The sequence below is a fragment of the Vipera berus genome (assembly GCF_964194415.1).
Source record: "Vipera berus genome assembly, chromosome: 7".
Classification (NCBI taxonomy): Eukaryota; Metazoa; Chordata; class Lepidosauria; order Squamata; family Viperidae; genus Vipera; species Vipera berus.
Genome location: NC_138209.1, coordinates 32,451,345 through 32,474,293, shown reverse-complemented (window position 1 = coordinate 32,474,293; position 22,949 = coordinate 32,451,345). Strand labels below are relative to the sequence as shown.

The 22,949-nt window shown below is 38.2% G+C and overlaps 1 protein-coding gene across 2 annotated transcripts in view; it reads right to left on the bottom strand.

Moving 5' to 3' along the window:
- Window positions 1-22,949, bottom strand: part of SLC7A11 (solute carrier family 7 member 11) — a 76,910-nt gene that overhangs the window by 40,502 nt on the left and 13,459 nt on the right. For both annotated transcript variants that reach the window (XM_081333348.1, XM_081333349.1), the window contains exons 4-6: window positions 17,410-17,535; window positions 15,881-15,980; window positions 15,169-15,213 (exon numbers count right to left, since the gene is read on the bottom strand). In XM_081333348.1, coding sequence (XP_081189474.1) covers window positions 15,169-15,213; window positions 15,881-15,980; window positions 17,410-17,535 — 271 coding nt within the window. The remainder of the gene's footprint in view (window positions 1-15,168; window positions 15,214-15,880; window positions 15,981-17,409; window positions 17,536-22,949) is intronic.

Sequence of the window (22,949 nt, the reverse complement as noted above, 5' to 3'; positions counted from 1 at the left end):
GTGTGGGGGAAGTACGGGGGCCGTGTAAACGGAGTACGTGCGGCGCCGCGCGGGTCTGATAGAACTGGGCCGGCAACGGGTGCTTGTGAAGCGGCTGAGGGCTGGCTAGGAAGGGGGCGTTTTGCGGGTGGGACAAGGCTCTCTCGAGAGAACATGGTGGAGGCGGAACCGACCCCGCCGCTCCCTGCAGGGGAGAGAAGCCGGGCAAGCGCTGCTCCAGTCCTCACTCTTCTTCCCTCTCCCGATTTTGCCTTCCTCTCCAAGATAAGTTCGAGCGGTAGGGGATAGTTAGAGCCCCTTTCTGAGGCCGCCCCTTACTTGGGATTGTTGGGCGAGAAGGCGACGTGGGCATGGAGGAGGAAGTAAGTCGCGCTTTACTCGTCACTGCGGGGCGGGGAGAAAAAAAGTTCTTGCCGGCCAGACTTGGATGGCGGCAGCGGCATCAGCTGGGAGCCGCAGCCCCGCCTAGTCCGGCTGAGCTGAACCAGCTCAACACAAAGCGATCGGGCCTTTCCTCCCCCCCCTTTCCCTCCCCCCTCCCGCTCTAGGGCAGAGATCCCCTTCCTATCGCTCGGGGCCTTTCGTCTCTTTGGCTCGCCAGGGCTGGAGCGGCGAGAGCGAGCGGCAGAGGAGAGATGGTGGGCTTTCCTTTCCTTTCCTTTCCTTCCCTTCCCTTCCCTTCCCTTCCCTTCCCTTCCCTTCCCTTCCCTTTCCGTTAGAGAGCTACCTTCGTGATTACAATGTGGAGTGGCCGACTGAGGCTGAAAGCACATTAGGTAGCACTTGAGACATGCAGGCAAATCCTGCTAAAGGGCTTTTCCCCCCCACTGGATCCGCGCTCCACAAGCCTCTGCCGCCGGCGGAGGCTGGATTCGCGCTCCGCAAGCCTCTGCCGGCGGCAGGGCGCAGATCCAGCCGGCGGCAGAGGCTTGTGGAGCACGGATCCAGCCTCCGCCGGCGGCAGAGGCTTGCGGAGCGCGGATCCAGCCTCCGCCGGCATGCAGGCAAATCCTGCTAAAGGGCTTTTCCCCCCCACTGGATCCGCGCTCCGCAAGCCTCTGCCGCCGGCAGAGGCTGGATCCGCGCTTCGCAAGCCTCTGCCGGCGGCAGAGGCTTGCGGGGCGCGGATCCAGCCGGCGGCAGAGGCTTGTGGAGCACGGATCCAGCCTCCGCCGGCATGCAGGCAAATCCTGCTAAAGGGCTTTTCCCCCCCACTGGATCCGCGCTCCGCAAGCCTCTGCCGCCGGCAGAGGCTGGATCCGCGCTTCGCAAGCCTCTGCCGGCGGCAGAGGCTTGCGGGGCGCGGATCCAGCCGGCGGCAGAGGCTTGTGGAGCACGGATCCAGCCTCCACCGGCGGCAGAGGCTTGCGGGGCGCGGATCCAGCCGGCGGCAGAGGCTTGTGGAGCACAGATCCAGCCTCCGCCGGCGGCAGAGGCTTGCGGAGCGCGGATCCAGCCGCCGGCGACAGAGGCTCGATCCGCCGTTCCGCAAGCCTCTGCCGCCGGTTAATACCCTGTATTCAGCTCTGGGAAGTGGGGGGAAGGGGGAGAGAGGGTGAGTTTGGGAGGAGGGGGAGGGGGAGCTCCACGGTGCAAAAATAAAGCCCTGCCGCTCTTCGCGTTGCTTGCCCGACTGGCTGTCACGGGACCGCACGGATCGCCTCGCTCCCACCGGCAGCTGATTCCTTCGAGTTTGGTCTCGAGCGATTTTGCATTTTCTCCAGTGCTGAAAGCCACTCGGCGGATCCCAGCCTCGGCTTATACTTGAGTCAAGAACTTTTTCCAGTTTTTGGGGGTAAAATTAGGGGTCTCGGCTTATACTCGAGTCGGCTTATACTCAAGTATATACGGTATATGGTATTTTTTCCTAGTCATGAACATACTGTAGCAGACACTTACAAAATCATGATTTTGGCTTTGGTGGCTGCATTATGACAGAAAACTAAAATAAATTCATATTTTGGGAATCACATGCAACTTTGGGTATTTGTTAAAGATACATGAAAATAATAAAATTAATTAAACTGTAATTATCAGTTCTAGTTTTTATACAATGAATATTCCAAGATATGTTTTCAAGCAACCATATTCCAAGCCCTAAAGATAAATAAACCTGAACTGGGACTGTCAAAAAAATGGAGGGAATACTAAAAAGGGTTTAAATTGTCATGTGAATTTAAATGATGAAATTATAATGCATTTGATTTAGGAGCAAGAATTAACAATGTTCTGATGTTATTAGCAACTGCAGAAATCAAAACATGAAGTTTAATATCATACTGCAAATCTTATATAATTAGAACTAAATAGTGAACTTACAATCATTTTTGTGGAGATATAAATAGGAAATAGGGGCAAATATACAGTAGACTGAATCTCACAGCATAAGAAACTTTGGTATCATAGGACAAACTAGCCTGTCAGTAATTTTTGAAAGTCCTTGAGATCTACATCTTGTAGATATGTTTTTGATACAAACAGTGGCTCATGTTTAGTTGCATTACAAAGCATATGGGGCTAGCCTTGAAGATGACCAGGAAGCTAAGGTGGCAGAGAATGTAGCTGTCCACCTATTGATTGTACTCTGAATGTAGCAGAGTAACCCTTACTGTAAGTTGTAGGAATGGCACTTGCTGCCAATAGACTTCTAGACTCAGTGCAAGAGGCTTGTTATTACCTTTAAAGTGCATTTATATCTTGAGTCTTTGCTACATTTGAAACAAGCCATTCCAGAGAGAATCTACCCATCCATTGTATATTAAACAGGATGGAACTATGCATATTCCCACTCTCTGACAGATTGGCTTAGAACAGGGGTGTCAAACTGGCAGCCCATGGGCCAGATGTATCACGCGCAGGCCACACCCACCCTGACTTCGCAAAGGCAAAAAACATCATGAAATGTCACAATATGTCACATGACACAATCGAGTTTGACACCCATGACTAAGAAGTTGGCCTCTTTTGTTGCAAACCTCTCAATCCTCAAGTTAATATTCAAGAAGGGTCTGTGCTTTTTCAACAGAATCTTTGATGAAGAAAGCCCAATTATATGGACAGCAGTGTAATAGCTTTCTGAAATATTTTCTCTGTTTAACTGATTATTACTGCATTTTTACCATCATAAATTGCCTTGAGTTCAAATTATTGCAGCATACAAATACTGTAGCTGTGTAAAAATAAACAGTCACTTAGAAGCAGACTGAAAGAGTTGCCAACAGCTCCATCTGCTCTTGATGTTTTGCATATCCAGTAAAAGTCCTTTATTTCAACACAGTTGTATTCATATAATCACTGTAATGACCAGATTATGGATTGTTGGGAAAAATGTGGTTCTTCATTTCAAAATTATGGAATTTAAATGCCTTGGAGTATTTCAGTCTGAACAGAATCATTTTAGCATAAGCAGAGAGGTGTTCCAGATGACCAAGCTCTTTGCTTTGACCCAGGATTAGTTTACACTGTGTAGACTAGTTGCAGTTCTGTTATGCCATCAAGATATTATCTACACATTTGTAGGTTTACTGCTCAGAAAATTATCCACCAGCCACTATTGTACTTTTTGGCTTACAGATAAGCACAGGGAAATGACAGTCAATCAGTGTTTCCTTGCTCTGCCCTCAAGCTGCTTAAATTTCATTAGTATCTTGCATGTCTACTTAGGGTTTCACCATGATTTTGTTTAAAAAAAATTCTTTTCACTTCCCTTATATTCCTTTCCCTTCTCAACCCACATGGCCCTATACTGTATTTTAAATATATTTTTAAATAGTGAAAGTTTGCCCAGTGTTTTTTAAACACTGTTGTTTGCAGTTTGAAGTGATGTAAGAAGAGGGAAATTCTTTAAATAATTAATATGTGCACTGAAATTCAGTCATCTTGGCAGCAAAGCTCCATCACCTTCCTCAACCCTGCATCTTGTAACCCTAGCATGCCAGCAATTCTGCAGTCATTCCAAGGCAGCATAATTGGGTTAATTCTTGCTGTGTAATGACAAGAGTACAAATAACCCCTTGAAGCCAGCAATATGTTGCCATTTATGAAGCAACGTTCTCTGGGCTTTGATTGGATTTTTGCAATCATAGATACAACAGCCTTGGCACACAAGGATACCCTATAGCTGTGTGTCTGGTTATGACACTGTGTTAATCACAGGATTTGTACCATCCACTATCTTTTGTAGAAGTCTCTGGCAGGAACAAATTATTGAAAAAAAGAGATAGGAGGTTACTTGAATAAAACTATTTGTCTTAGATTGCCTGATGTGGGAACATGTGCTGAAAATATACAATTTTTTGTATATTCTCTCTCTCTCTCTCTCTCTCTCTCTCTCTCTGTGTGTGTGTGTGTGTGTGTGGTGTGTGTGTGTGTGTGTGTGTGTGTGTGTGTGTATATATATATATATATATATATATATATATATATATATATATATATATATATATATATATATATATATATATATATATATATATATATATATATTGCATTCGATAACCTCACCCCTCCCTTAGGAATTCACTACCCTCCTCCTATTACTGTTTGGCAAAGCTGTGACTGAAAGGCAACTATGGAGTCAAATCAGGTTTGACACAATAAAATAGTGAAAGTACAATTCTAAGGTAACTTTTCTTTTAGAATACATTCAACTTCCAAACCTTATGCAGTTATATCTAACGATGGCCCAGTTGTGAATGAGCTGATGACATTATAGGAGACACTGAAGACACTACCATAAGACTACATCAACATCCAGCTTTGGACATTTATGAAAGCTATTAGATCTTCAACAAATGACCTGCATGACACAACGTCACTTATTCTGCAGGAGTCCGATGTGATTTGGATGGATAGTTATTTCCAAATAGGAAATTTTCCAAATGGGAACACTTCGACGTATATTTTTTAGTTAATTCAACAAAATAAAAACACACAAGTGTCCACTGCTCTCTCATGTCAATGTCAATCCCTTATTAATTGTTCTGTCTACCTTGTCTACTTTCTGCCATTAACATCAATTTGTTCCATATCCATTTGCACTCTACTGCAAACTGCCATCATGTACAAGCATAACTGCACAGCTTGCACTGTGCTAAGCCAGGGATGGAATCAGACAAATACATTTGGAAAAGCTATTGCAAGTAATTTAGTCCAACCTTAGAAAATTCCTAATTAGAAAACCTGTAACAGTTTGCAAACAAGACATTGCTCAGCCATCTCTATGAGATTACTATGTCACAGTCCTAAATAATGGGTCCCATTGTCAAAGTTCTGAAAAATTTCTTTCCCAAATCATAGGTTTATCCTTTTATAACTTAACCATAATGATTAAATTAACTTTAGAATCTCATTTGTAGTCTATATTTCTGTCTCAAAAATCAGTAATCCTGAAAACCTGCGGCATGCACAGCCATAACTAGCAATGTCCAATATAATTTCAACATCACTACATACCAGAACCCTAAACAAGTGCAATGATTTTTTTTCAGAGCGGCTGCATAAAAGCATTGCAACATTCAATTGCTGTGCTGTCTTACACATCCTATGCTTTTACAGAACTATATTCTGAGAGAGTGTCTCTCTGAGACTTGTAGTTAACAAGGCTGCCTCAAGATATTTTGATACCTGTGGGGAAGAACAAGGTTATGTTTCCTTCTGGTGTGACATCTGAATCTTTCTTCGACAGTAATATGGTATTAACTACAACAGTGATGTACTGTACAACAGTAATGTTGTGTCAACTAAGTAAACAGAATACTAACATAAGGAGCACCCATGGCTCTCAGTTTGCCCTCCAGCACTTAGCAGCCAGTCTCAAATTTGTTGCCTGAAATAAGTACCTCAATTTGTTTAATAGTAAGGCCAGCACTAATGATTAGCTGCTGTTGCCCCAAAGCTATACAACTCTGACATTTTGCCTGACATTTCCTGCTTTCTCTTATCTTTAGTTTCTCCAAGGAAAATAAAGATAATATCTATGAAATTTCTTTCCTCTTTATTACCCAATGTCTTCTCCATACTGCCTAGATAGCTTTCCTGACCATCTAACTTTGTTTTATTCCCAACACTTTTTCAATTGACAGATTCATTCTTAAAACTACTACTTTATGTCTTTTATAGAACGATTCCTTGATTCAAATAAATCTGTCTGGATCATACTTATGCCTATCCCACAAATTATATATGGCTGATTACTAATTACATGAAGGAATAATGAGCTAAAAATTATACAATGGTTTTCTTTTACCAAAAAAAAATGATCAGTTAATCCTAAACAGATCTATGTTTGAGATAAGACTGCCTATTCTAAATGTTATGTTAAATGATGCTGAAAATTCTTAAAATAAAACTGTAGTCAATTTAAAAATAATTAACTCAAATTCTAAGAGATTAAAACTAAGATACTAACCTGCAAATAAAATAGTATCATAGATGATACCATTCTAAAGATAAAGTTTTCTAACTAATACTCAAGAAGATAATTAATACAGATTATTTGCTTTGGCTATTAAACAGGACAAGGAATTTTTTTGTAATATAATACAAGTACATGAAGAAACTAACGATGAAATTTCACAAACATTTCCCTGAAGTCATACTTATATTGTTCTGAAATTGCAATATAACTATTTTATTGGAAATAAAAGACAGCTTAAACTGGAGCCAAACCTTTGTATTTCATGTCACCAGAACCATTGTGCTTAGTATACTAACTTTTCAATTAAATTTTCATTCTACCATGAAAATGTTTACTATGCCATCTACTTCCTATAAGGCAGAAATGTCAAACTCACAATGTATCTCGACTTTTTCCCCATTGCCGGCAATGAGGTAGGTGTGGTTTTGACATGACACATCTGGCCTGTGGGCCGGCAGTTTGACATGCCTGCTATAAGGCTACTGTGACTTATATTGGATTATAATACACAAACTAAGATGTTTAATATTGCCTGAATGTACTGTGAGCAATGTCAAACTAAGAAATAAATGCAAAAAATAGGGTTGCTGGTAGTGCTCTCTCTCTCTCTCTCTCAGTGTGTGTGTGTATGTGTGTGTGTGTGTCATTAAAAAATCTGGTCATGGAACTTGAACTCATTATTTCAAAATTATACTTTATATGGAATAGAAGTGAAAGGAAAAAGTGAAAGTCATGCCTTTCAAAGTGATGATAAAGTAAATAGGCACCTTTTACATTCATGTGAACATGAGAGCTTTAGAGAGTATTTCCAAGATTAAGATATGCCACTGTTAATTACATCAAGATAAAAAAATCACAATAAAATCCTATTATATCTGCACCACTTATTTTGTACAGTGGCTTAATGCATTTTTTTACTGTGAAGCTGTATAATACAAAAAGAAAATCCAAGTTAATCAAAGTTACATTAATTTCTTAATGTAGGACACTTCCATCTTGCTAAAATGTCAAAAAATATAGTCTTATGACAATTCACAGATACAGTAGCTGGGCAATGTTGAGCTTCAGGGTTTAGTAGCTATGGTTTGGACAGCACATTTCCTGATGTTTCACCAACAACTATGCCTTGCATTTTAAAACTGCCTCTAAAAATGCCAGTCACAATTATTGGCAAAACACCAGGAAATCTATTTCCTAGGCCATAGTCATCATGCCCTGAAGCTTAACACTGGGTCATCAGATACCTGCCTTGAAAGCCTATACCAGTAATTCATGGATAGCATTAATGTATATGATACCAAGTAAGGAAATTGCCTTTTATTAAACTTGTCCTTTTAGTAAAATAATTATGTGTTTGAAAATAATACATAATCCTGTTTCCTAAGTAGTAATTCTATGTGATGAAAGACGTGTTTAAAATTTGAGCTGAATGAATTTGTCTTCATATATCTTTGTTGGTTTCTTTTTCCTGCTTCTTTTGTGTGTTTGTATGTTAGTATTGTTGCTGTTCCCCCCACCTTCTTTTTGGATTTTATAAATTTAAAAAATAGGTTAACAATCTTTAGATAGAAGAAGTGTTTACTGATCCAAGCAATTAGCTTTAATGGCCTTGGACTATGACAAGCAAAATGTTTCTTGCACATTTACTTAACACCAAGCCCCCAAACTTTCATTACTAAAAACAAATTATAGATCATATCTCAAATGTATGTGTTAAGCATTATCTTGACTAAGTTATGCACTCTTAAGCAGGATTTATTTACAATACTGTTAGTACTATATATTTTGCCATCTGAAATATTTTCATACTCACTACCATCAACCCATAGCCCTGATTTTTCAAAAACCTTATTGGACTATTAAAAACATCACTTATTTCTGCTCATAATGTTGCCAAAAGCAAACCATTTTATCTTGTCATAAGCAAGGTTGACACTCTATCTCTGTGAAGGAATATCTCTTCACAGCAGGCATTATCTTCCAAAGAAGCTACAGTTACACAATTCATATTTCAAAACAAACAAATAAAAAATATCAATCATAAAAGTGAGCCAACTTTCTCAAAGCCAATTGTTATAATTTATACAGCAAAGTAAATGTTGTTAAAGCACTGAATACCCCAACACTTTCTATTTTGTAAATATAATTATATAACAAGACTATTAAATACAAGTGAGCAAAATTAGGACAAAAGCATCAATACTTTTTGATCTGTAGTGCATCCATGGACTGCCACCCCATGACCTTGTTCCAAGTGCATTTTTGGGCATGGAAGACTTGTAGATTCATATACAAGGCTGAACAAAGGAATTTTCAGAGCATCTATTAAACAAAGTTGCTGAAATTCAGTCCAAATTACATGCTTGGTCCAGGTCCTATTGAGACTGTGACAAGCCTAATATCCTAATTTAACCTGGGAAAGGGCAGCCACTGAGGCACTGGACCGAGTTGTACCCTTGCAGCCCCTGACCCGGTGCAGATCCCATCGAGCTCCATGGTTCTCCGCGGAGCTCCGGGAGATGAAGCGTCGGAAACGGGGCCTAGAGAGCTGCTGGAGGTCCAGCCGATCCGAATCCGACCGGTTGCGGTTAAGAACCTATATTAGGTCTTATCTCGCAGCGATGAGGGCAGCGAGGTGCAATTACTTCTCTGCCCTCATCGCGTCCGCAGATAATCGCCCGGCCGCCCTGTTTAGGGTGACTCGCTCCCTCCTTAATCAGGAGGTGAGGGAGGATCCCTTGCAGGGTCGTGCCGAGGAGTTTGGTCAACATCTGTCGGATAAAATCGCTCGGATTTGGACCGGTTTGGACTCCAGCTGGGCAGAGTCTGACGATCAGGACACGGGCGGTCTTGTCAATGTTATCTGGGAGGAGTTTGATTCTGTGACCCCTGATGAAGTGGACAGGATTATGGGGAGGTTGAGCTCCACCACATGTTTATTGGATCCGTGCCCTTCCTGGCTGGTTTATGCAGCCAGGGAGAGGACACGAGGCTGGTTCCAGGCGGTGATATCTGCTTCTTTGAGTGAGGGTAATTTCCCCACCGTCTTGAAGGAGGCGGTGGTGAGACCTCTCCTCAAGAAGCCTGCCTTGGACCCAGCTGTCTTGAACAACTTTCGTCCAGTCTCCAACCTTCGCTTTCTTGCGAAGGTTGTTGAGAGTGTGGTGGCGCATCAGCTCCCTCTGGTCCTGGATGAAGCGGATTATCTGGACCCGTACCAATCGGGTTTCAGGCCCGGGTACAGCACGGAGACGGCATTGGTCGCTCTGGTGAATGATCTCTGGAGGGCCCGGGATAGGGGATATTCCTCTGTCCAAGTCCTATTAGACCAATCGGCGGCTTTCGATACCATCGACCATGGTATCCTGCTGCGGCGTCTCAGGGGATTGGGAGTGGTAGGCACAGTTCTTCGGTGGTTCTCCTCCTATCTCCTGGGACGTTCGCAGTCGGTGTTGGCAGGGGGGCAGAGATCGGCCCCTAGGTCTCTCGTTTGTGGAGTTCCTCAGGGTTCGGTTCTCTCGCCTCTCCTGTTCAACATCTACATGAAACCGCTGGGTGAGATCATTCGTGGTTTTGGAGTTGGGTATCATCAATATGCTGATGATACCCAACTTTTCATTTCGACCCCAAACCACCCCAGTGATGCCCTCGCTGTGATGTCCCGTTGCCTGGAGGCGGTTCGGGTCTGGATGGGGAGGAACAGACTTCAACTCAACCCTGACAAGACTGAGTGGCTGTACATTCCGGCATCCCGGGACATTCAAAATGTTCCATCACTTTCTATGGGGGGTGAGTCTTTACCCCCCGTAGATAGGGCTCGCAACTTGGGAGTCCTCCTAGATGCACGGCTTACCTTAGAAGATCATGTAGTAGCCGTGACTAGGGGGGGCTTTCGCACAGGTTCACCTGGTGCGTCAGTTGCGGCCCTATCTAGACCGGGATGCCCTGTGTACGGTCACTCATGCGCTCGTGACCTCTCGTCTTGACTATTGCAATGCTCTCTACATGGGGCTTCCCTTGAAGACCACTCGGAGGCTCCAACTGGTACAGAATGCGGCCGCGAGAGTTGTCTTGGGAGTTTCCCAGTACTCCCATGTTACACCTTTGCTCCGCGAGCTGCATTGGTTACCAGTTGTCTTCCGGGTGAGGTTCAAGGTCTTAGTGATGGTTTTTAAGTCCTTACATGGCATGGGTCCAGAATACCTCGGGGACCACCTGCTGCCGGCGTCGACTCCCCTCCGCCCTGTGCATTCCCACAGAGAGGGCCTCCTCAGGGTGCCTCCAGTCAGAGAATGTCGGCTGGTGGCCCCCAGGGGGAGGGCCTTCTCTGTGGGCGCTCCGGCTTTGTGGAATCAGCTGCCGGTTGAGCTCCGGATGGCACCGGATCTCCGCTCCTTCCGGCGCGGGTTAAAGACCCATTTATTTGAACAAGCTGGCCTGGCCTGATGTGGAGTTACTTAGGGTTTTAATATTTATATATATTTTCTACTGTTTTTACTGTGGGCAATAATTTAATTCTTTTTTAACTTTTGTATTTTTATAGTTTTATGATATGCCCTGTTCACCGCCCTGAGTCCTTTGGGAGAAGGGCGGTATAAAAATTTAATAAAACCTAAACCTAAACCTAAACCTAACCCTTTTTGCAATCTTGTTTTTACTGTTTAAACTGTTTTTATATTGTTTTAATTGTTGATTTATTGTATGCCACCCAGAATAACCTTGAGTGAGATGCATAGGGATATAAATTTGATAACTAATTAATTAATAAAATTAGGTATATCCAGATTGTTCTTTAAAGCATCATGAGAGAGCTAGTGATTTAACTAGGAGTTACATTAGAATATGGCATTCAAAAATTTCAAAAATTGGAATTTACTATGTGTTATATTAATCTATAAATTAAATTAATATATCTGTCAATAATCTTAAAAGTGGAAACATATTCACTATTTTGCTTTGTCTTTTCATTTCTCATTGACTCTGGATGTTGAGGCATTAATTAATATAAATAGGAAGCAGACAGTATATTAATTACATATGACAGATTATTTAAACCTGATATTTTTAAAAAAACACAAAAGAATATGGGGGCTAGTCTGATATTTTGCTTTTCCAAAATGACTAATGACGTGAAACCCTGGCAACAAATTTGCAGCATCCTGGCTTTCAAGAACAGAAGGAATAAATGAAGTGAGAAGTACACTGCAGTAAGTCTAATAGACAAACTGACTAATCTAAGACCCCTCAAGGTTATAACAAAGCAATTCATTCTTTGGATTTCTAGAGGCACTAGACATGATTTATCAACCCAAGACCAGGCTTACAAATACTATACATCTCAATAATACATTACTTTCACAGTGTAACTTTTTAAACAATGATAAATTGATAGAACGGCCTTAAACTTATTTAACAAGCAGAAACAGACCATTTGAAAACTTTTGAAAGGTCCATTTTATATGTAAATAAAGAATTCTGCTCTACATTTCTTTAACAGAGCTCCTAGCATAGCAATATCTATGTTTATGGCCATTCTGACTGTTAAAGAATGTTGCCCTCAAATGTTATTGTTTTCATTTATTTACATGTTTTTCATTTGGAGCCAAAAACTTTAGAAGCAGTTCCTGATACCAAAACTCTAGCCCAATTTGTTAGGATGTTCATATTTATAGCCTAACATCACATTTTAATTTATCTAGATCTTTAAAAAAATGCTTTAAAATATATAGAAGATGGATGTTTTTACTGGGTTGGGATTTAATATCCTAAATATATAACTTAATAGTTTATATAAATGCAGTCCTCTACTTATGATCACAATTGAATCCAAAGTTTCCATTGCTCGACAAGACAGTTGTTAAGTGAGATCCCAAAACATTCCAACTGTCATAAATACATGATCTCGTGACCACGGGGAGGCTACAATGGTCATAAGTGACAAAAGCTGTCATAAATCACTTTTTAATGCCATTGTAACTTCGAACAGTCACTAAATAAATGATTGTAAGTCAAGAATGTACTTCATTCTTATTGGATTAAGATTGTTGTTGTTATGCCTTTGACTGAACTCTTAGTCAGAGCCTGGAAAAGTCCATGGACTTTTCAGAATTGACTTGCCAGTTCTTTGTTCTGAGGGTTAAGAGAGTATGACTGACCCAAAGTCACCCAGCTGTGTTCTTGCCTAAGGCTGGACTAAAACCCACAGTCTTAAAGTCTCTAGCCTGATGCATTTAACTGCTAGATCAAACTGGTTATTAATTATTGTTCTATGGTTTATTTAATTAAATTATTCTTATACTACATTATTCTTTTCCATCATCTTGTTTCTCATAAAATGGTTGCTTAAATTATACTTTACCATATGAGCAATAATGTCAGTTTAACAAAATGAAATAGCGTTTGCTCCAAACCAAAGGAGGGGGGAAAAGAATATTGTAGTCTGGGATGGGTGGGAGGTTTGAAAAGATGTTGTCTAAATCAATCTTTAAAGGATTCAGCTTAGCTGAATGACTTAACTCTAATTAAATATATGCCTTGCATTACAGAGACTTATTTCTTCAGGTGCAAATATTAGTCTCAGCCACATAATTATTTTCCAGCGTACCATCATTGTAATATTAAAGGTAATTACAACTGTTTGGGCATGTTCCAATGAATATGAACTGTCATTCTTCTGCATCATGAAGTGCACCTGGAAACATAACTGTGACTAATTTTGGAGCAAGTATTCATTTTGGTAAAACATAGACTGACAAAGCACCATCCAGTCCATTTCTCTGCTTTGTACAAGAAAATCAGTTCAACCACTCTCAAAAACTATTGTTTGGTTTCAAAGCCTCTAGAGATGGAACAACCATAAATTCTGTATGTAAACTATTCTACTGCTGTAAGATCTTACTGTCACGGGATTTTTATTTTTATTTAAATGAAATAAAATTAGCTGCAACTTTTATATGTTAATTTTGGTCTCACTTTGTGTGGCAAGAAAAAACAGTTCCTGACCATCTTCCCTTTGGCACCACTTTATGGACTTAAAACTGATGACATGTTTTCATTAAGTCTTCTCTTCTCAGATTTTTTCAAGTACTCATTTTTCCAAATGAAAGGATTACAGAGAAAGGTGGGGCTTCCCTGCTTTCTATACATAAGTCTATATCTGTATTGAGTCACCCTGCACCTATGACAGGATAAATAAAATCTGGAATTGGTAGTGGACAATATGCAAATAGCCTACTGTTTAGGCCTGAATAACCAAATTTTGAAACATTCTTTGGAACCAATTTAAATGAACTTGGAAAATTAGTTTTTTGCAAAACAGATGGCAACAACATTCCCAAAGAAAATAAGCTCGATGCAATCAGCTATAATTTCTGTGTCTGATAAGACAATTTTGCCTCTGTACAGACTTCCTGCATGGTCCATTTCAGTGTGCTGGTTTATATGGATCTCACTTAAACATACTGGTCACATTTTCCATCTTTCTCCTTGTTTTAGGCTTTTTTTCAATATCTTGCAAAATGAAGAGTTTTAGAACTTTTTAATCACTTAGTTTTGGAAGCTATACTATGTATTATTTTATAGTCTTTTGCAAATCTTAAGTTTTCCTGACAAAAGTATCCCCTGCTGCTCATGGATATTCAAGCAACTATATAATATTTCAACCTACATCACAAAACCTCAACTTTTTGGAATCAACACACAATTAAAATATCTGAAGGATGAGCCAGTAATTAAAATTAGTATGTGGGTGGGATTATTTTTTTCTATTTTTTCCAGTTCTGCAGTAATGGAGAAGGATTTTACTATAGTTTTTAACCAGGTAAAATACATTTTAGTGATCCTAATTGCTCGTGTTGGCCCACCTCAAAGTTGTATGAAATCATTTTGCTAATTTTCAACCATCACACCAATGAATTTTGGATAGAACTTCAGGGGTTGCCAAAAGGGGGAAAGGACAGCCTGTAGTTCTGGGATTGGAAGTTGCCAAGCTTGAATTTATACCTATACTAGAATACATAGCAACATTACTACAGTGCACTGGTGGTAAAGTTCCATCACAATTCCAAAATCCTTAGATGGTTCCCAAATTGGATTTAAAAATCAGACATCCATGGTAGAGGGAAGCATATAAGCATTGCATATAGACCCAACTCTACCCCAAATTAAGGGATTATAGAGTCATAAAAAGGGAGTCATCTTATTAAAAATTATTGTGTATTCACTGGATACTTTACAAACAATGCTAAAAGTCTAGCAAAACATCCTCATAGGATTCAGATTGTTAACATACTAAGTCTGCACATAAATGGTTTAATTGTATCCTGCCATTTAAAACATCAGTGGTTTACATTAATGTTGTCCACAGGGTCCTTCCTTATTTAAATTGGGTCTTAGTAGGATAAAATCACAAAACAATTTGGCTGACTTATATCCAAGATATAACATCTGTTACAAAATCTTTATTAAGAATGTTAACTCTCCCTTAGGGCCTTGCCATTGAAATGATCTCATATTACTGAAAAGAAGATTACAGATCTACTTGCTTATTAACTCAGGACAAGTCAAATCAAAAATAGCAAAGTCTGAAGCAACAACATGTTTAGAATCTGCAAAGCAAAAACAAGCTGAACATCATGCAAGATAATCTTAAATATAATAAAGGATTTGTATATAAGCCTTTTCCCACTTTTTAACCAGCAATATAAATTTAAAAAGTTTACGAATTGAGTTGAGATAGGGTGGGTACATGCCTTTCAGGATTTTCCACTTCTTCGGTAACAAAATTGAGATAAAACCTACAAAAACAAAGTTGCCATTAACACCATTATTTTTATAAACATTTCTAAATATTATTTGAATAGTTTTTCTTAATATATATTTGGAATAAATGTAGTATAGGATGTGAGGCTTAGCCAGGTTTATGGATAGACTTATACTTCAAACTAAACTATATAGCTTTAGCTATGATTTCTTGCCTAAATCAAAAGAACATGATCTATAAATAAAGCCATTTATTAGTGGCAGGATTCTCGTAGCATTCTATAAACGCAAACCAAAGAAGACACCTTGCAACCCAGTATAATTAGGAATCCAGAGGAGCAAAACTAATTCAAATGAAATCAGTATAGTCTTATCTATTGTACTCAAACTTTGATAGCACATTTTCCCTTGGTTCTCCCTATGCAACCCAGGAAATTAAACACTGTCACAGATAGTGACAGTTTTCCTGGAACTCTCCTTGTGCCCTGAAATTGCAGATAACTCTGGAATCTGTCTCTGAAACTCCCAGTGTTGGAGTTCAGATATCAAAACTTTCACTAGGATAGCAACTCTTTCCACCCCATGTTTAGCCTCAAAAAGGCACTAAAGGAAAACTGCAGGCAATGTCTCTGTGGGTTAGAATTTATTTCACAAGAGGGTTCTTAATCAAAAGCCATTCAGTAAATCAGCAGTATAACTTACCAACCAGAGTAAGCGTACATTCCAGAATAAAAAGCTAGAGGCAATCCTTTGACACTGGCTACATTTCCAAAAAATGCACCTTCGAAGTGCTCCGTTTTTCCTGGGGAAGAAAAAAAAATACCAAGGTTGATTTCAATTTTATTAAGGTTAAAATATTACCGACATAAACAACCCAGAGATAAATCTTTATACAATATTTTTTCCCAGTTCAGTTTTATCAACCCCAATTATTTGGATAAATCAGAAATAGTTTCTTTGTTCCTGGATGCCAGGTGTAATATCATCTTCCATTATGAATGCATTCAGAGCACAATATGCATTTTTAGATTGATTTAAATTTCAGAAAAAAACCTGAAACAATAGCCTACATTTTTAAATGTTTTTTTTATTTCTCCATGCCATTTTCTAACATTCTGGAGAACTTATTGCAATGTGTGGTCCAAGAATTGCAGCCTAATTTTTGTTTCAACAAAAGGTTTCTGAATGATGCAAGAGTGCTACTAAGAATAAAACATTAACTTATTTACTTCTGACATGTTTACTAGTTAAGAAGTTGCTCTTAATTGTATTCCCTTAGAGTTTCCTTATTTTACTCTTGAAAATATGTTTTGTAAAATCTGAAGCAAATAAATTCAAATATTGTATTCATTAGTAAATATCTGACTATGAGAAATTATGGTTTGAATAGTTAGTCATCACGTGATTTCAGATCCTGTCTCATTAATTGGCCGTAGCTTGGACAAATCACAGTTCTTATGTTGGAATCTAACAGAAACTGTGACTTAATCCAAACTGAACTTTTTTTCCCCTTCACATGTACAGAAAGAGAAAAAGGAAGCCATGAACCAAAATCTTCATTACTAGATTCTCATATATCTGAATTAGATCATGATGAAAAAAAATGTTTTCAGAGTGAAGAAACAGGGTTGGAATAATGGCTAATAAAATGTTATTCTTGCAGTAAATCCTCCCCATTAGAGACTTTGATTATGATTAGCATCTGGTGCAAGCATAATATTACTGTAGCCAACGGCAGTCTAAAGGAATAGAACTCACTTAGCCACTTAAATAACTTTAAAGACTCTACTTAAGAAATATGTTAAGAGTGAACACCAATTAGTGGGGGCGCTGCTTTATACAGGAATGTTTCAAATAAAGAGAAAAGCTATAAAGTTGTATTACATATACACAATGCTGTTCTATATAAAATGTACAGTATAGAAACTTGAGTTTTCCATCATTACAAGAATCTTTAAGATCCTGTTCGCTTGTTTTTGATTTTGCTGCAAGAAACAATCTTTTGGTCCAACATTTAAAAATTATAGATGTAGCCTCAATATGATATGATAGCCAGATAAGGCAATGTAAGTTTTACTTCCAATTATTTACCTAACAATACGGAACTTAAATTGAACAAGCAGAGACTAATTTAAATTTTTTTTGCTGGCATAAGCACTCTTTGGTAGGGGCAAGAATGGTAATGAGGGAGATGAAAGCACATAAAATAGCATTTACTTTTCAGTTCATACCTCTAATTAGCTGCATAACTCCAGGGACTATAATTATCAAAATTGCCACAAGCTTGCAAAAGGTTAGGAAAATCTGAAGGCGGGCACTCCAGCTGACACTCATACTATTCAGGACCATTACAACTGCTGGAAAAAAGGAAAAAGAAAAGTTAAAAAGAAGGGTTTCTCATTCATTCAAAAGCGCCATAAAAGCTCTGTTAGGCAGAGCCTCTCCCACCATGCATCCCGGGCATTAGCAAAACAACTCACATTACCCTTACTAAGCTTTACAGAGAAGCTTTCTTATAGTTTATTATTAAAAAAGCTTTTACAAAGTGTCATCAACTAAAAATCTCCTGTACCTTCCAAAGTACCAGTCACAGCATTCTGTTAGCCTTCCAGTAAACATAAGTAAGCTTGGCTCTCACTGTAGAACTAGATTTGATAATAGATGGATTGCTATAACTCAAATGTTAAACCAGACTTAATTTTACTTATAAAGGAGTGTATTTGTCGCTCAGATGAGGAGTCCTAGGTGCTCTGTGAGCTTGCTTATTTTCTTCCAGACATTTCATTACCCAAACTAGGTAATGACTAGCACTGATGATGTTATCTAATTTGGATAATGAAACCTCTGCAAGAAAACAAGCAAGGTCAGAGAGCATCAAGGACCTCTCCCTCCCCAATTTTACTTTTCTGCTCACATTCATTTTCTATGTGGTTTAATTAAAATTTGGTGTGTGTGTGTGTGTGTGTGTGTGTGTGTATAATGTTCAGGATTAGTATGTACAATAGTTGTGGACTCTACAAAAGTATGAATTTATGCTACATTTCTGCACATTCCTAAAAACTGTCTGCAGTTTTTCGTGAAGAAGTAGAAAGTGGACGGATGTAAGAACTCTCCTAACTCTTTTAAGAAAGACCAGTTATTTGGATTTTACTATTGTAACAGTACACAATAGCATGTCTGGACTCTCTGTAAGCAAACACATGAAAGAGGCCTATCAGCACTACAAAGTTTTATACCAACTTCACCAATTTCTCAAAAACAAAACCAACAAGAATACTGAGTAAATCAAGATTCCTTATTAGAATTCCTCAGAGACTGGTATTCAGTAAAAAAAACAAAATAAACCAGTAATAAATATAAATAACAATAGACGTCCTAGTCCTTGAACATATAATCAAATATCATTTATTGAAATATGCACGCATTTTATGCAGTAACCTTTTTTCCTGAGCAATGCTCACTTTTTAATTACCATATGTTGTGGAATTTAAGGGGCACTTAAAATATAATTAGAAAAACACATCTTTTTTGAGCATATTTATACAAAGCTATTTCTTTGAATAACTTTAAGGTGTTATGATATTATCAAATTCACTAAAAATAAATGAGAAAAAAGTTGCTCAAAATAATTCCTAACTCACCAAATGAAAAAATGATTGCAGTTTGTCTTTTATTATCATTATAAATATTTCAAGGAGCTTAATAAGTAGTAAGCAGATCTTACATTTGCCCACTTGATTACTTTGGTGTCCGTATCAATTATTGATGACAAGCAAAATGCTTTTCTGAGCTATGGACTCTCTGTGTCCCCTCCTCTATTCCTCTGTCTCAACCCATTTATTTCATTTTATTGTGCCTTACATTCTTCTACCTGTGACTCACTGGATTGAAAATGAAAAAATGTGGAATCTTAGTCTAGCTCATAATAGCAAGATATTTAAAATATAACTCTATCAGAACATACTGTGAGAGCAAATGCTGACATTATTGATATGATTATGACAGTAACATCATTACATCATATAATTTTGAAGTGACAGATATGTGGGTAATGGCAATGTTAGATGATATGTATGTATGTAGCAATTTAGATATAAAACTGCACATTATAATACCAAAGTTTTTAAAGCTTTTTTAACAGGAGAAAATAACAAACTCATGGGAGAGAAATATTTGACTGACCTCTCTGAAACATCAATATTATCAGTGCAAGTGAGAACAGGTTAGGTATCTACTTCTCTAAACATTAAGTCAGCAGCAAAATAAACACAGTTATAGAACACTTATAGGTCTTCCCTCTACATTAATTTAACAACTGAATAACAAGGATTGAACATATTTCTTATAAGACCAAAGGAGACATAGAAACATCTCTTTCCTATTCCTATTAGTCTTGTTAGGATTTTCAATACCCTGTAGGTCATATTTTAAAAGCAAGGAAATTTCTAAATAGTAACAATTTGGTTACAAGGTTGTCTTGTATCTAGTATCAAAAGTCTATGTTAGCATAAACATTCTTTAGATGTTACATCTTCCATGCTGAGTTTCACTTAGTTGCCCATTACCAAAACTGTCTTGAGTCTGACCAGATACTGGTATGGGCCTAAGTTCAAGTTTACACAGTGGTGATTAGTGTGCCATGAACTGAAGTTCAGCTGAGATATTGGAACACTGCTATCATGTCACCCCTCCTCCTTCTCTTCATTAGACTAGGGGTAGGCAACCTTGGCTCTTTTATGACTTGTGGACTTCAACTCCCAGAATTCCTGAGCCAACATGGCTCAGCTTGGAAACCTCTCCCTTTCCACTTAGCATGGCTCACTCAGGAATTCTGGGAGCTGAAGTCCACAAGTCATAAAAGAGCCAAGGTTGACTACCCCTGGACTAGACATACCCAATTCCAGCAATCGTTCCTTATATGTTTTAGCCTCCAGTCCCCTGATCATCTTTGTTGCTCTTCTCTGTAATCTTTCCATCTTTCATTCTGAACGGGGTTCCACTTCCCTGCTCTAAAGTGGAAATTTCATAATTTGGAAATTTCCATGACTCACAAGGTCCTGCTTGAAGAAGAGAGGCAGCAGAGGATGTTAAGCAGTTGCATCCTCTGCATATATATTAGTTTTAATGCATATATATTTTAATGCATATATATTAATTTTAATATATAATATAGATTAAAATATAGTGGGTTGAGAGAGCACTCTGTTTACTGACTTACATTCCTGAACAAAAGGTGGAATACACATCTAATAAATAAACTGAGTTTGGGTACATCATTTTCAGCAGTCTATACATTTTTGCTTGCACAAAATACAAATGGACAAATATTAGCATTCATAGTTTTCTGCAAACAGTTTTTATCTTCAGTTTCTATATTCAAGATCCAGTAGAAACCATGAAAAGCTTGGAACTTTTCTTAATCCTACTAGTGTTTCACTGGCCAGCCTATAAAGAGAATTAAGTACTAAATTAAATAAATAAAACACGTTTTCTTGCTGCATCATATTCATAATTCTCATAGTGCTCAGCCCTATAAGAGTAAAAATAAAATCAGACAGAGACCAATGGACACACATATGGATCATGTATAAATTATATCCCAAATAAACCGATCTGAGATATGCAACACATCTTGCATATTTCCCTTTCTTAGAATTGTTATAATCAGAACTGTTAGATGGTATATGGCCAGAGATTTTGTTATTGTTATCTAATAGGTTGCAAAATTTATAAAACATATACAGACAGGTTAATATTTTATGGCATCTTCCTATACATGTTTGCCTTGCAGCAGTTCTAGAGTGCTTAATTAATCTCTGTGCTCACAAACCACATGATGTATGCCTAAGGTGGCATACCCCATTATCAAAGCTTCATGACTACATCTCTTTCTGCAAGTGAAAAGGTCACCTTTTCCCTAGTAAAATGATCGTTTTGCAGGATCCTTATAAAAGAGAGTGCTAAATGCTTTATTAATTAATAGAGGCAGTAATGCTTTCCCCAAAACAACCTAAATGTTTCACAATTGTAAAGACTCTTAGCTGCATTTCTCTTTTCCATGGAGATCATTTAATGACAATCAAACCACTATTTCGTCTTGTCTTAATCAGAGCAAGTGTCCAAATAACTCCCATTGCCTTGTTCTTAGAACAAAGAAGTGGAAATTGCAACAGAACAGAGACCAGTAACTTTTATGTCCATTTCCTAAGTGAATCAAGATGAAAACTTTACTTGCATCTGCCCTAGGGCCTCTATAGTATATCTGGTCTATAAAACAAACCTCTACATGACCACAAAGAATTAGTATCTTTTATATTCATCTGCTATCATCCAGTAGTTAACCATATTTTGGAATGTATTTCCGATTTAAACCAGAGATATAATATTTGGGTCAGAGATATCATTCCCCAGAAAATTTGATTTTTAATACTGAGATGCATTAAATCAAGCTATAAACATGTGATATATATAATGAATGTTCCAATACAATAGAATGCCAAACAGTTTGATTTCATATCCATGTATAAGGCTTAAAACACATTTTTTGAGAAAGGCCCACAAAACTCCCTCACAAAATTGCCATTCTAGCTGAATATTCTTTATTTTGTGACATGAGTTACAATTTTATTTCTACTTTTCTATATTGAAGTGATTTATATTTTTACTCAAATAAGTACTTATAGTTTTATAAGAATCTGTGCACATTAAAGGTTAATATTTCACTTTGATTCTCTTTGGAGTCTATTCTTCATAAAATATTGTTTTGCCTTTAATAGAATCCTCAAGGAATATTTTAGAAAGGTTAGATATAAGAGTTCTTGTACTGACATAATACAAAATTTGGGGGCTGCCTGGCTGTATGATTTGATCAAATGGTTTTAGAAAGGCTGAGCAGCAAATTTCTTGCATGGTGCAGGTAATCATAACTTACAACTAAAATTGAGCCCAAAATTTCTGTTACTAAATGAGACAGTTGTTAAATGAGTTTTGACCCATTTTACAACCTTTATTTCTACAGTTGTTAAGCGAGTCATTGCAGTTGTTAAGTGAATTGTGCGGTTGTTAAGTGAATCTGGCTTCCTCCATTGACTTTGCTTGTCAGAAGTCAGCTGGGATTATTATAAATAGTGATCACGTACAACTGTCATAAATACATGTCAGTTGCCAAGCACCCGAGTTTTGATTGTGTGGCCATGGGGGTGCGGCAACAGTTGTAAGAATGAAAACTGGCCATAAGCCACCTTTTTCGATGCTGTTGTAACTTCGAATAGTCACAAGTGAATCATTGTAAGTCGAGGACCACCTGTATGACATTTGAGGTCTGTCTGACACATTCAGCTTTGGCTTCTTTTTGATTTCAAGTTATGCATGTTCAAAGATATGCAAAATAAATGTGTAAAAACAAGTCTTCAGTCCTACTACCGAAATATGGAGTTTGACATTCTTAGGAACTCTGGGTTATTAATCCTGGGTTTGGCAAAGAAGATTATTTTAATATAGCTTGAAAGAAATTAAAAATCCCTATTCTCAAATGATAGCTGTATTTGTTAGATAAGTATTAGAATTAATTAAGCACCAAGTAACAATTGTTACAAAATGTTTAACATTCCTTCAGATTTATAGGAAAATATGAATGAAATATAATAAAGAAGAGATTACTAAACACAGACTATATACACCATGGCTCTAATGTATGTAGCCTATGTCCTGGAATTAGAAACTGAACTTAAGGAAAAAGTGAATGAGTTAATGAGACCTAATGAGTGAGTGT